Genomic DNA, 14,277 nt, shown 5'->3' with positions numbered 1-14,277 from the left:
GGTAACATGTTAACAGAAGACACCTTTGATAATATGAAGAAGTGACTTGAAAGAAAAGTACCACCGGCTGCTGCTGCTCCTAAGTCACTTCAGTCGTGTCCGACTCTGTGCGACCCCATAGATGGCTAGCAACTTTAAAAGAGATTCTGCTTTTAGTTTCCAAATTGTCGCTCTAATTGCCTATGTGACTTCCATATGACTCTTCCATTGCACAGGTGTGTTTATATTATTTTACAGGCTTCTTTAATATGTTTTTGTGACTGCTGTGTAGAATTAGATTGAGGATATTTTTGAGAAGGTTTTTGTGTATTTTTTGTGTATACTTTCATTTTGAAGGTTGGGAATGTGTGTGGTTCTGGCAGTTCATCTGCCCCTGTATTCAAGGGATTGTTTAAAAAAATCAAATTTGTATCTTGACACATGTTCCTGAAGTCATTTGGAACTGACTTAAACATAGTGCAAAAGTAGCTAAATGGACGCTAACTTGTACCACAGGTGTAGAATTGCTCCTCTGAGGAACTATGGGAAATATTTTTTTAATGGACGTGACGCAACTGATTTGAAACATGTAGAGTGCTTGCTTTTTAGGCCCATTGAATATTTAAGGTCTCTTTGGTAATCTAGGGACTTAAAAATATATATTGCATGAAGATTTGTTTTTAGAAAACTGAGTAAGCTACCATTTTAGATTTGCTGTATTTGAGAGGTAGTCTGAAACAGCCCAGTAAAAGCAAATGTTACTCTTTTGAAGGGATTTAATGACTTCTATATTTTCCAATCAATACAGAATAGCCCCACCAGGAGTTGGGGCTGCTTGTTGTAGGAGAGAGATTTCCTTTTCCCTGAAGAAGCTCTTCTCGAAACACAACATTGGTGTATGTAATTTTTATCACATGTAACTTTTATTTATTCAGCATTTCAGAGTAAGCTGTCAGTTTTTCTTTCTTTCTTTTTTTTTTTTTTTTTGAGAAAATAAGCCTTGCCTTTGCCTGAAAAATAACTTTGAGAAAATAAGGTGAATGTGATCCCTCACACTCACATAGAGCCAGACATCCTGGAACTTGAAGTTGTGGGCCTTAGGAAGCATCACTACGAACAAAGCTAGTGGAGGTGATGGAATTCCAGTTGAGCTACTTCAAATCTTGAAAGATGATGCTGTGAAAGTGCTGTACTCAATCTGCCAGCAAATTTGGAAAACTCAGCAGTGGCCACAGGACTGGAAAAGGTCAGTTTTCATTCCAATCCCAAAGAAAGGCAATGCCAAAGAATGTTCAAACTACCGCACAATTGCACTCATCTCCTACGCTAATAAAGTAATGCTTAAAATTCTCCAAGCCAGGCTTCAGCAATACATGAACCGTGAACTTCCAGATGTTCAAGCTGGTTTTAGAAAAGGCAGAGGAACCACAGATCAAATTGCCAACATCCTCTTGATCATCAAAAAAGCAAGAGAGTTCCAGAAAAACATCTATTTTTGCTTTATTGACTATGCCAAAGCCTTTGGCTGTGTGGATCACAATAAACTGTGGAAAATTCTTCAAGAGATGGGAATACCAGACCACCTTACCTGCCTCTTGAGAAACCTATATGCAGGTCAGGAAGCAACAGTTAGAACTGGACATGGAACAACAGACTGGTTCCAAATAGGAAAAGGAGTATGTCAAGGCTGTATATTGTCACCCTGCTTGTTTAACTTATATGCAGACCACATCATGAGAAATGCTGGGCTGGACAAAGCACAAGCTGGAATTCATATTGCTGGGAGAAATATCAATAACCTCAGATATGTAGATGACACCACCCTTATGGCAGAAAGCCAAGAAGAACTAAAGAGCCTCTTAATGAAAGTGAAAGAGGAGAGTGAAAAAGTTGGCTTAAAGCTCAACATTCAGAAAACTAAGATCATGGCATCTGCTCCCATCACTTCATGGCAAATAGATGGGAATACAGTGGCTGACTTTATTTTTGGCGGCTCCAAAATCACTGCAGATGGTGATTGCAGCCATGAATTTAAGGGACGCTTACTCCTGGAAGGAAGGTTATGACCAACCTAGACAGCATATTAAAAAGCAGAGATATTACTTTGTCTACAAAGGTCCATCTAGTCAAGGCTATGGTTTTTCCAGTGGTCATGTATGGATGTGAGAGTTGGACTGTGAAGAAAGCTGAGTGCTGAAGAATTGATGGTTTTGAACTGTGGTGTTGGAGAAGACTCTTGAGAGTCCCTTGGACTACAAGAGATCCAAGCAGTCCATCCTAAAGGAAATCAGTCCTGGGTGTTCTTAGGAAGGAGTGATGTTGAAGCTGAAACTCCAATACTTTGGTCACCTGATGTAAAGAGCTGACTCATCTGAAAAGATCCTGATGCTGGGAAGGATTAAGGGCAGGAGGAGTGGGGACGACAGGATGAAACGGTTGGATGGCATCACTGACTCAATGGATATCGGTTTGGGTGGACTCCGGGAGTTGGTGATGGACAGGGAAGCCTGGCGTGCTGCTGTTCATGGGGTCGCAAAGGGTTGGACAGGACTGAGCGACTGAACTGAACTGAAACTAAATTAATGTTGTAAGGATAAGTAGATTAACTACGAATAAGGCAGCAGTTTGGGGTTTAACATTCACTTCACCGAGATGCCCTCTTGGCTTTAATTTTGTTTTAAATGATAATCAGAAGCCGTTTTCTTGTATGTTCAAAAAGGATGTTTTTCACAAATAAAATGGTGACTTTAAAAACTTCATCTGATCAGATGGACTTTGGCTACTGTTCTTGGTGTTTTGACTTGACTTTTGATACAGGTTGCTAATTGCAGAGATATTGGAGTCTGTTCAGAGATGGACTACATAAGTTTGAGTTGGTATCTCAGAACAATCCATGAATGAGTAACTTATTATTTATTGACTCATGAGCAATGGGCATAGAACAGATTTAAATTTTATCTTGAAGAAGACAAAATCTTAAAGAAATACAAAATCATGAGTTTCTTTTTTCTTTCCTTTATAATTTTTAATTTTACTTTCTCATTGTTCTACTAGGGCGACATCCCTTCTGTTGAATACCTCTTACAAAGTGGAAGCGACCCAAATGTTAAAGACCATGCTGGATGGACACCATTGGTACTTTTCTTCTTGTTTGTTTTTTATTATCTTTCTGTTTATGGTTTATAGTTATTATAGTTATGTAGGTGTCTATATATCCCCCTCTGCCATATATATAGTCTCTTTTTAATCTGAAGAACTCATGTTATAAACAAATAAGGGTAAACATCATGTTTCATCTAGCTTTTCAGTTGTGACAGGTGAAAAATTGCCTACCTTTTGACTGACTGCTTCTAGATTTAAGAGTCTGGTTCTACTATATTGAATTTACCACATGTATGGAAAGCTAACTGCTAACAACAGACATCAGGCTCTATTCTGCAGCACTGCATGTCACTGGAACCACAATTTTCAGGATAAAGAAGTCAAGAACTGGGTATAGGAATGTAGTACACGGCAGTGGCTGTTACTGAGGATCTGTCTTGGCCTTACTTACACCCTGTCCAATTACAGACACATAGAGGTAGTAGAAATCTTTGCTCACATTAAATAATTTTTAAAGTCTTTGCTTTTTATTGCTAAAAATACAATGTAAAGAACAGTCTGGAAAAAGAATGGCACAAGTACATAGAAACAACTGCTATATGGACCATTAGGACAGTTAGCATGTGGTTTGAATGCAACCATAGAATATCAAGAGATGAGATGGATACCCTTATTCTGTGAACTGTAAATTCAAAGAAGTGGAGAGATTCTCATTAGACCAGGTGCAAAAAAGGTTTTAAACTTGTCTATAATGCCTTCTCCCTGCAATTTTTTAAGCTGGGAGTGTTTATTCTGGATTAGAGTCACTTTGTTGTTTGGACTCCACACACAGTCTGGCTAACCTTTTCAAAGAAAGGTTAATTTTTCTTTTAAGCAACTAAGGCAAACTTTAATAAAAATTGGTGAATAATTTAGGGGACATGAGACCTAATTTGTAGTCCTTTCTCTTAGAAATAGACCAGAAGCATTCAGTGTGGTGTTTTGCCTATTAAGATTTGAAGGTATGTACTTAAAGGCATGCTATGCCAGAGATTTCTTAGAGTACAACACAGTGGCATCATTAGCAGATGATTAAACCTAAGGAAGATTTGCAGTGTGAAGCATCTTTGAACATTCCACCGTTACCGGTTATGTCATTCATTAAGTTCCTTCTGAGTACCTCCTCTGTGTTATATCTTTTGTCACTGACACCAGCCATACAATATCTGTAGCTTCCACAACTAGAGGCTTGTCTCACCAATTCTTATTCTAAGATATTCACTTTGCTGCGTGCTTACGTGTATATATGCCACTTAGCTTATGGCTAAGCAGTTGATTTAGTGAATACTATTCAGCCTTGAAGGATTTCAGATTTTATGCATGATCTGGTTTTGAAATATTTTCTATGTTTTTTTTTCACTCTTGTTTTAATTTCTTGCTATAGAGCAATTTAGGAGCTGTAATTGGACTAAAGCTACTTTTTCTTCCAAGTAAAGAGCGTTTGACCCAAGGCTCAAATGAGAAAGATCTTTTTTCATGAATTGCATAAATCTTGATTGCAGCCTATCTTACCTTAAAGACTATTAAGAGTTTTTACTTTGTCAATAACTTCTGGTCTGTATGAGTATTTAGGTAAGAACTGGTTTTCTGATAGAGGTTCGTATTATTTTTCTGAAGTGTGGCTTTGTTATGATATTATTCATTGGTCTTCCTCATTGCTCTTCTCACTCTCCTTTAATCAGCATGAAGCCTGCAATCATGGGCACCTGAAGGTGGTGGAGTTGCTGCTCCAGCACAAGGCATTGGTGAACACCACTGGGTATCAGAACGACTCGCCTCTTCATGACGCAGTGAAGAACGGGCATGTGGACATTGTCAAGCTGTTACTCACCTATGGCGCCTCCAGGGAGGCAGTGTAAGTAGTTCACCTTAAAGCCTATTTTTTTCCGCTGACTTTTTATTGAAACAAGGTCTTTGATGAAGCAGAGACTTTACTACCTAAGTTGATGACTGTTTTTTTTTCCCACAACTATATTTAAATGTGGCCAATATATTCTAGACTTAAAATCAGCATTCATGCCCTTTTCCTTTATAATTCTTACGTGTTGAAGGGAGGTATACTCTTAATTCAGAAACAGTTTTCAGATTAATTTTGGAAGCTTCGAGTTTCTGGAAAAAGTCATTCAGTTTTTATATAGATTGATTCATACTTATTAATAAGGCAAGAATTAGAAGCCTGTAAATAACTACTTTGTATGTTCCCTAGTACTTTAGAATTGTTGTAAATCTTCTATTCCTTTTCTTCTTTTCCTGAATATTTAGTATAACCACATTTAAAATATGTAAGAATTCAGATGTTAGGCAAGTGCAGTCAAATTGTTTCTTAGATTTTTCAAATCATTCAAGTGAACCTCCAGGTAAATTGTTTCCCAGTATTGGAGAACGGAGACACATCAGTGAATGCTGGCAGCTGCATTTTAAAGTTGCTGTTGTCAAGAGTGTCACAAGTAAATGCTGTATGTGGATTTTGTATCTGTAATCTCTAACTTGGTTCATGTCTCCCTATATATTATTTTATTCTTTTTAGTTAATGAAGTAGTTGGAATGAAAATGCAAGAATTGCCTCTCTGTTTACCCATTACTTTTGCAGGTTTGGAAGTAGCACACAGAAGTCAGGACTTGCTCTGTTTATAGAAGGGAATAAAGATTCCAAAATGCAGATCTTATAGGTTTCATTTTTTTAAAAAATAGGGAATCATATAATATAGTTGAAAGATAAATAATAATGTAGGAAATTACTATACCTTGGTGCTGTTAGTTTTGGTGTTTTTAATGTCCTATATTTCTCATCACATGTGATAAGATGGTTGGGGCAAACTCAGAAAACACATCTTTTCTATTTTTTTAATTTTTCTGTTTTTTTTTTTTTTTAATTTTTTACACACACGTGTATTAGACTAGGTCGTGTGTTTGTGTGTATGTATACATATATACATGTCTAACAGGTATGACCCTCTTGGGATAGCGATCCATTTGGTAGAGCAGGTGGTTGCTTTGTTCAGGTAAAACAGAATAGTTCCTGTTCATGGCTGCTTAAATCAGCCATGACCACTGTAACGGATGGAGCACTGGTCAGGGTGTTAGGGATTCCAGCTTTTATTTGTGATTCCATTATTGCCTTTATAGCTTCAGTCAGGTTAGTTTCTGTGCCTTGGTGTCCTCACCTATAAAACATGGGTGATGCCTGCTGCTTTTCTATTTCTTCAGAGTATAGTGGGGATTAATGAGCCAAAACACAGGGTCTGTCGTATGGTTTGTACACCATGATTCTTCACTAGACTGTGAAGCTCATTAATACACAAGGTGTGGGTCTGAGACGGTTAGCGGGTCTGCTTTCAGAGGTGCCTTCTCAGATGGCTGTGTTATTCCCAGTAGGCTTATGGGGTGAAGCAGCAGGTGTGGGTGCACCACCAGCCCATTACTGTCCAGTGGATCTTTCTGCACTGATGGAGACGCTCCGTGACAGTTGCAGGCACTCAGGCGCCACTGGACATCTCTTATTATTCAGCACTTGAAATGGAGCTGTTGCTACTGAGGAAATACATTTTAAATATATTTTAATTAATTTAAATAGTCACATATGCCAGATGGTTACTGCATTGGAGAGCTGGTTGGTACCGTTTGGATAGTAGGGAAGGCAGGTTTATTTGGTGACTGAAATCAGGAATGATTTTGGGTAGAGGATACTAAGGCAACTGTAGGACAATTGCAAGAGTTGATTTAATTTAAGGTGTAACAGACCGGGAGCTGTTTCTAAACATCATTATTCCTTCTGTTCTGGACTGTTGGTCATCATACTTAAGTATTTTCTGTATTTTTTGGTTTCTGTTTTATCTTGTGATCATTGCTGTTGACCTGATTAGCCTCGCCATTTCCTAACTGATCTCCTTTTTAGATTACTCTTCATACTACACAGCCCAAGAGCTTTCAAAATATACAGTTATGGCCAAATGACTTATTTGCTTAAAACCCTTCCCGGTAACTCTTAATGTTTTAAAAATAGAAGTCAGACTTAAGAACCTGATTTGTAGGGCCTCAGGTGGTCCAGCTTTCCTCATCTCTCCAACTCCGTCTCTCTGGTCCCTCCTGTCCCCCTTCTTCAGCTTTTTTTGCACTAGCCTTTCTAAATTTTTATTTCCTTAAGATATGCAAAGCTATTTTGCCTCCTAACCATCAAATATGCTTTTGCATTGTGTGGTATATTCTTCCTTTGGGTTTCATCTTAGGTATGGTTTGTTTTTGGCTGGCTTTCGTGGGTCCTTTGTATATGGTGCTTCCTCCTGGTTATAAATGGAGGTGGTAGTGTACCTGCTTCTTACTATCTTCTTGTTAGGTTGTGTGCTCTGTGTTCCAGGGATCATGCCTGTTCTCCCAGGCCCTCCTGAGTGCCTGATGTAGTCTGTTGTTGTTCAGTCACTAAGTCGTGTCCAACTCTGCGACACCATGGACTGTAGCATGCTGTAGACTGTAGTCTGTACCCACAGTTATTTGTGGAGTGAATTGGTCAGTCTTTGAATGCATAAAGGGTTTCCCTTGTGGCTCAGCTGGTAAAGAATCCTCTTGCAATGTGGGAGACCTGGGTTCGATCCCTGGGTTGAAAAGATCTGGAGAAGGGAAAGGCTACCCATTCCAGTATTCTGACCTGGAGAATTTGATGGACTGTATAGTCCATGGGGGTGCAAAGAGTCGGACATGACTAAACAACTTTTACTTTCACTTTTCTGAATGCACAAAAGGGCTTCCCTAGTGGCTCAGATGGTAAAGAATCTACTTGCAATGCAAGAGACCTGGGTTCAATCCCTGGTTGGGAAGATCCCCTGGTGAAGGGAATGGCAACTCACTCCAGTATTCTTGCCTGGAATATCCCATGGAGAGACTGGTGGGCTACAGTCCACAGGGTCGCAAAGAGCCGGACACGACTGAGCGACTAACACTTGCACTTTTCTGAATCCATAAAATGATGATACATTTTTTCATCTCTTGGTTAAAGGGACAGACAAGATGAAAATAGGAATTGCCTCCCTCTGCTCCCAACTTCGCTGTAACTATGAAGAGAATGTGTAAATCCAAGTTTCCGTAAGCTGCACCTTATCTCGGATGGTAGAACTGGTTCCCCGTATTGATCGGAGTGAACGAACGATGTATGCTCCCTGGGCAGAATTGTTAGTCTCTTGCCCATTGGGCATTCCTGTTCCCTTTTGTGGGATCAAGGCCACCCAAATTCCTCTAGCCTTGACATTTTTAAGGTCTATTTTTCTTTCTGCCAGTGTTCTGTATATATTTTTTTAGAGTTAAGTATTAACAGGTGAGAACAGATGAAATTTGTTCCTGTGCTTTCCTCCATGTCTGAAATAGAGCATGGGGAGGGCGTCGTGGAGACTTTGTAGGGTTCTTACTACTCTTTTGTTTTTTTTCCGCCTAAAGTTCATTTTCCATTTAAGCCGTTAATATCTCAGACTCTGAAATCTGAGTTGATAGGTGTGCTTCCATTTTTTTCCTCTGCTTACCATGTGTTTTACTCTTAATATATCTTGTCTCAGAGTAACCAAGACTAGACTTTTTCCATCTCTAGAAGAAGGGTAGAGACGAGAAAGGGCAAAAACTGTTCTTTATCCTTCCTTCTTTGGCCCTTGGTGCTTCGGCTAATTGAAGTTGTAGATAAGTAGTGTCCTTTTGCCTATTCTAAATTTCTAAATGCCATTCTTTAGCTCTAGAAGAGACATTTTGGAATCTTCATTATCTCAAAGCTAAAGGCTTCTTTCTATTTAGATGCCTTCTTTTCCTGGATTTCCAACGGAATGCGTGTTAGATTTTTCTCTTACACTCTTCTCCATTGCCCCCTTTACATCTTCATCTCCCCAGTTGTTTTATCTGCTACTTGTATTCTAGTAGATGTGAACAGACAATTACGGTAGTGGTTACAGAACAGTATGATACATGTCTTCATAGCTCAGTGCCCCCAAGATTCTATGAATATCTAGGATAGGGGCTAAAAATAATGACTAGAGGAAGTCATGAAAGGTTTTCTAGAGGATGTAGCACTTCAACTGAATTTGAAGGAAAAGGATAAGAGGGTGGACTTCGCAGAAAGCGGATGATGGTTGCTAAGGTACTAGGCACTTGTTTTACTTCTAGGAGCTGATACAAGACTGGAATGAAGGGAGGGAGGACGGTGAGATAAGAGGCCAGAGAAGGTGGGCAGAGGCAGTGAAAGGCCTTGTGTGCTAAAGAGATCACGTATGAAGCTGAAAATGTTCACCTCCACACTGGGAAGGAATCCAATTGAAAAGGTCTGTTCAATAATCAATGGGAGAAGTAAAGAGAAGGATCAAATGATCATATGTTAACTTTTATTTTGTATTACATTTGTCACAGTTTCCAGAGCCATATTATAAAATAATAGTGATATACCTGGCATACTTGCTTTATTCTCATTTTATAAAAAATATTGGCTGTAGGTTTACAAGTCAATATTAAGGTCGTATTAAAAACAATGATCTTATCATACAGATGGCCAACAGAGACATGAAAAAATACTCAAAATCACTAATTATTAGAGAAATGCAAATCAAAACTATAATAAGGTACCACCTCACACCAATCAGAATAGCCACCATAAGAAAAGTCTATAAATAGTGAATGCTGGAAGGGTGTGGAGGAAACACTGTTGATGGGACTGTAAATTGGTACAGCTACTATGGAAAGCTATATGGAAATGCCTTAAAAAAATAAAACTAGAGCTGCCATATGATCCAGGAATCCCACTGCTAGGAATATATCTGGAGAAAACTTTAATTGAAAAGATACACGCATACTAGTGTTCATAAAAGAACTATTTACAGTAGCCAAGACTTGGCAGTAAACTAAATGTCCATCAACATAGGAATGGACAAAGAAGAGGTAGTATATGTATGCAATGAAATATTAAAAGCTGCAATATTAATGGAATATTACTCTGAAATAAAATAGAATAAAATAATGCCATTTGCAGCAGCATGGATGGACCTAGAGATTAACTTCAGTTCAGTTCAGTTGCTCAGTCATGTCCAGCTCTGTGACCCCATGGACTGCAGAACGCCAGGCCTCCCTGTCCATCACCAAGTCCCAGAGTTTATTCAGACTCATGTCCATAGACTTGGTGATGCCATCCAACCATCTCATCCTCTGTTGTCCCCTTCTCCTCCTGCCTTCAATCTTTCCCAGCATCAGGATCTTTTCAAATGAGTTATTTCTTCGCATCAGGTGGCCAAAGTATTGGAGTTTCAGCCTCAGTATCAGTCTTTCCAATGAATATTCAGGACTGATTTTCTTTAGGATGGACTGCTTGGATCTCCTTGTAGCCCAAGGGACTCTCAAGACGCTTCTTGAACACCACAGTTCAAAAGCATCAATTCTTCGGCTCTCAGCTTTCTTTATAGTCCAACTCTCACATCCATACATGACCACTGGAAAAACCGTAACCTTGACTAGACAGATATTTGTTGACAAAGTAATGTCTCTGCTTTTTAATATGCTGTTTAGGTTGGTCATAAGTTTTCTTCCAAGGATCAAGTGTCTTTTAATTTCATGGTTACAGTCACCATCTGCAGTGATTTTGGAGCCCCCCAAAATAAAGTCTGTCATTGTTTCCATTGTTTCCCCATCTATTCGCCCATGAAATTTTGGGACCAGATGCCATGATCTTAGTTTTCTGAATGTTGAGTTTTAAGCCAAATTTTTCACTCTTCTCTCTTTCACTTTTATCAAGAGGCTCTTTAGTTCTTCTTGGCTTTCTGCAATAAGGGTGGTGTAATCTGCATATCTGAGGTTATTGATCTTTCTCCTGGCAATCTTGATTCTAGCTTGTGCTTCATCCAGCCCAGCGTTTCTCATGACGTGCTCTGCATATAAGTTAAATAAGCAGGTTGACAATATACAGCCTTGATGTACTCCTTTCCCTGTTTGGAACCAGTCTGTTGTTCCATGTCCAGTTCTAATTGTTGCTTCCTTCTCAAGAGGCAGGTCAGGTGGTCTGATATTTCCATCTCCTGAAGAATTTTCCATGATTTGTCATGATCCTCACAGTCAAAGGCTTTGGCATAGTCAATAAAGCATAAGTAGATGTGTTTCTGGAACTCTCTTGCTTTTTCCATGATCCAGCGGATGTTGGCAATTTGATCTCTGATTCCTCTGCCTTTTCTAAATCCAGCTTGAACACGTGGAAGTTCATGGTTCATGTACTGTTGAAGCCTGGCTTGGAGAATTTTGAGCATTACTTTGTTAGCATGTGAGATGAATGCAGTTGTGCGGTAGCTTGAGGATTCTTTGGCATTGCTTTTATTTGAGATTGGAATGAAAGCTGACCTTTTCCAGTCGTGTGGCTACTGCTGGGGTTTCCAAATTTGCTGGCATATTGAGTGCAGCACTTTCACAGCATCATCTTTTAGGATTTGAAATAGCTCAACTGGAATTCCATCACCTCCACTAGCTTTGTTCGTAATGATGCTTCCTAAGGCCTACTTGACTTCACATTCCAGGATGTCTGGCTCTAGGTGAGTGATCATACCATCGTGATTATCTGGGTCGTGAAGATCTTTTTTGTATAGTTCTTCTATGTATTCTTGCCACCTCTTCTGCTTCTGTTAGGTCCATACCATTTCTTTTCTTTATTGTGCCCATCTTTGCATGAAATGTTCCCTTGGTATCTGATTTTCTTGAAGAGATCTCTAGTCTTTCCCATTCTGTTATTTTCCTCTATTTCTTTGCATTGATCACTGAGGAAGGCTTTCTTATCTCTCCTTGCTCTTCTTTGGAACTCTGCATTCAAATGTGTGTATGTTTCCTTTTCTCCTTTGCCTTTAGCTTCTCTTCTATTCACAACTATTTGTAAGACCTCCTCAGACAACCATTTGGCCTTTTTGCATTTCTTTTCCTTGGGGATAGTGTTGATTCCTGCCTCCTGTACAATGTCAGGAACCTCTGTCCATAGTTCTTCAGGCACTCTGTCTATGAGATCTAATCCCTTGAATCTATTTCTCACTCCACTGTATAATTGTAAGGGATTTGATTTAGTTTATACCTGAATGGTCTAGTGGTTTTCCCTACTTTCTTCAATTTAAGTCTGAATTTGGCAATAAGGTGTTTATGATCTATGCCACAGTCAGCTCCTGGTATTGTTTTTGCTGACTGTATAGAGCTTCTCCGTCTTTGGCTGCAAAGAATATAAACAGTCTGATTTGGTACTATCATACTGAGCTAATTATCTTAGATTATCATATCAGAGATAATCACAGCAGAGATTATCATACTGAGTAAATCAGAAGGAAAAAGACAAATACCGTATGCTATCACTTACATATGGAATCTAAAATATAATACAAATGAACTTATTTACAAAACAGAAATAGGCTCACAGACATAGAAAACAAACTTACAGTTATCAAAGGAGAATGAGGGTAAGAGAGGAATAAATTAGGAGTTTGGGATTAGCAGATACAAACGACTATATATAAAATAAAGAGCAAGGTCCTATTGTGTAACACAGGGAACTCCTGTAATCAATATCCTGTAATTAACCATAGCATAAAATAATATGAAAAAGAATATATATATATGTGTGTGTATATATGTGTATATATTTATAAATGTATGTGATGAAAGTGAAAGTAGAGAATGAAAAAGTTGGTTTAAAGCTCAACATTCAGAAAACAAAGATCATGGCATCTGGTCCCATCACTTCATGGGAAATAGATGGGGAAACAGTGGAAACAGTGTCAGACTTTATTTTTTGGGGCTCCAAAATCACTGCAGATGGTGACTGCAGCTGTGAAATTAAAAGACGCTTACTCCTTGGAAGGAAAGTTATGACCAACCTAGATAGCATATTCAAAAGCAGAGACATTGCTTTGCCAACAAAGGTCCATCTAGTCAAGGCTATGGTTTTTCCAGTGGTCATGTGTGGATGTGAGAGTTGGACTGTGAAGAAGGCTGAGCGCCGAAGAATTGATGCTTTTGAACTGTGGTGTTGGAGAAGACTCTTGAGAGTCCCTTGGACTGCAAGGAGATCCAAGCTGTCCATTCTGAAGGAGATCAGCCCTGGGATTTCTTTGGAAGGAATGATGCTAAAGCTGAAACTCCAGTACTTTGGCCACTTCATGCAAAGAGTTGACTCATTGGAAAAGACTCTGATGCTGGGAGGGATTGGGGGCAGGAGAAGGGGACGACAGAGGATGAGATGGCTGGATGGCATCACTGACTCGATGGACGTGAGTCTGGGTGAACTCTGGGAGTTGGTGATGGACAGGGGGGTGTGACGTGCTGCGATTCATGGGTTCACAAAGAGTCAGACACGACTGAGCAACTGAACTGAATTGATGTGTGTATAACTGAATCACTTTGCTATATACCAGCAACTAGCACATTGTAAGTCACCTACACTTCAATTTTAAAAGAAAGATCTTCCTTCCGGTTATTTTAGCATTTTTAAACAAGACTGGATTTTATTTTAAGTGATTTTGAGATGATCTTATACTTTTTGCCTGTTGATGTTATTAACACATTTAAAAATATTACTCCATGTTGTATTGTTGGGATAAACTTAGTGTATTGTGTTAATTTTTACACAAATAGTTCACATTAGTTTCCTAGGATTTATTTAAAACTTTTGCATCTATAGATATAAATTAGAATAATTTATTGTTTTAACTTCCATTTTTTACCCTCAGATTTTGATGTTAAAATGATACTTTTAGTTCTTAAAAATAATCAGGATGCTTTCCACCTTCTCTGGTCTTGGGTATGTGAATAGAGTATCTAACAGAAATAATTCCCACCCTACTTCCTGTTTCCCATCCCCTGTCCTTTGTCCCCAACCTGCCATAACATTATTTATTTTGATCACTTTCATACTGTATATTTGGAGATATCTCTCAATTTGGTTACTACTAGTAGTTATCACTCTGAAATTCTAATGTATTAACAGTAGAATATAGGTACTAAAGAGAAGATGGACTTTTTGTTATCCTTTTAATTTATCCTGAAATTGTCTCTGTGAACTATAAAACAAAGTTACCTATTTTGTAGTTAAATCTGAGACCATATATATATATATGTATATTTCTTACTTTAAATTTTATTTTTATTTAATTTTAATATTCTATTTCTTTACTGTTTTCTTAC

At 38.6% G+C, this 14,277-nt stretch overlaps 1 protein-coding gene across 2 annotated transcripts in view; it reads left to right on the top strand.

Moving 5' to 3' along the window:
- Positions 1–14,277, top strand: part of BARD1 (BRCA1 associated RING domain 1) — a 92,643-nt gene that overhangs the window by 43,280 nt on the left and 35,086 nt on the right. For both annotated transcript variants that reach the window (XM_027566761.1, XM_027566770.1), the window contains exons 5-6: positions 3,034–3,114; positions 4,803–4,975. In XM_027566761.1, coding sequence (XP_027422562.1) covers positions 3,034–3,114; positions 4,803–4,975 — 254 coding nt within the window. The remainder of the gene's footprint in view (positions 1–3,033; positions 3,115–4,802; positions 4,976–14,277) is intronic.

This window comes from Bos indicus x Bos taurus, chromosome 2, assembly GCF_003369695.1.
Source record: "Bos indicus x Bos taurus breed Angus x Brahman F1 hybrid chromosome 2, Bos_hybrid_MaternalHap_v2.0, whole genome shotgun sequence".
NCBI classification, from domain to species: domain Eukaryota; kingdom Metazoa; phylum Chordata; class Mammalia; order Artiodactyla; family Bovidae; genus Bos; species Bos indicus x Bos taurus.
Note: the sequence above shows the minus strand (reverse complement) of the source record. Positions and strands in the feature narration are given on the sequence as shown.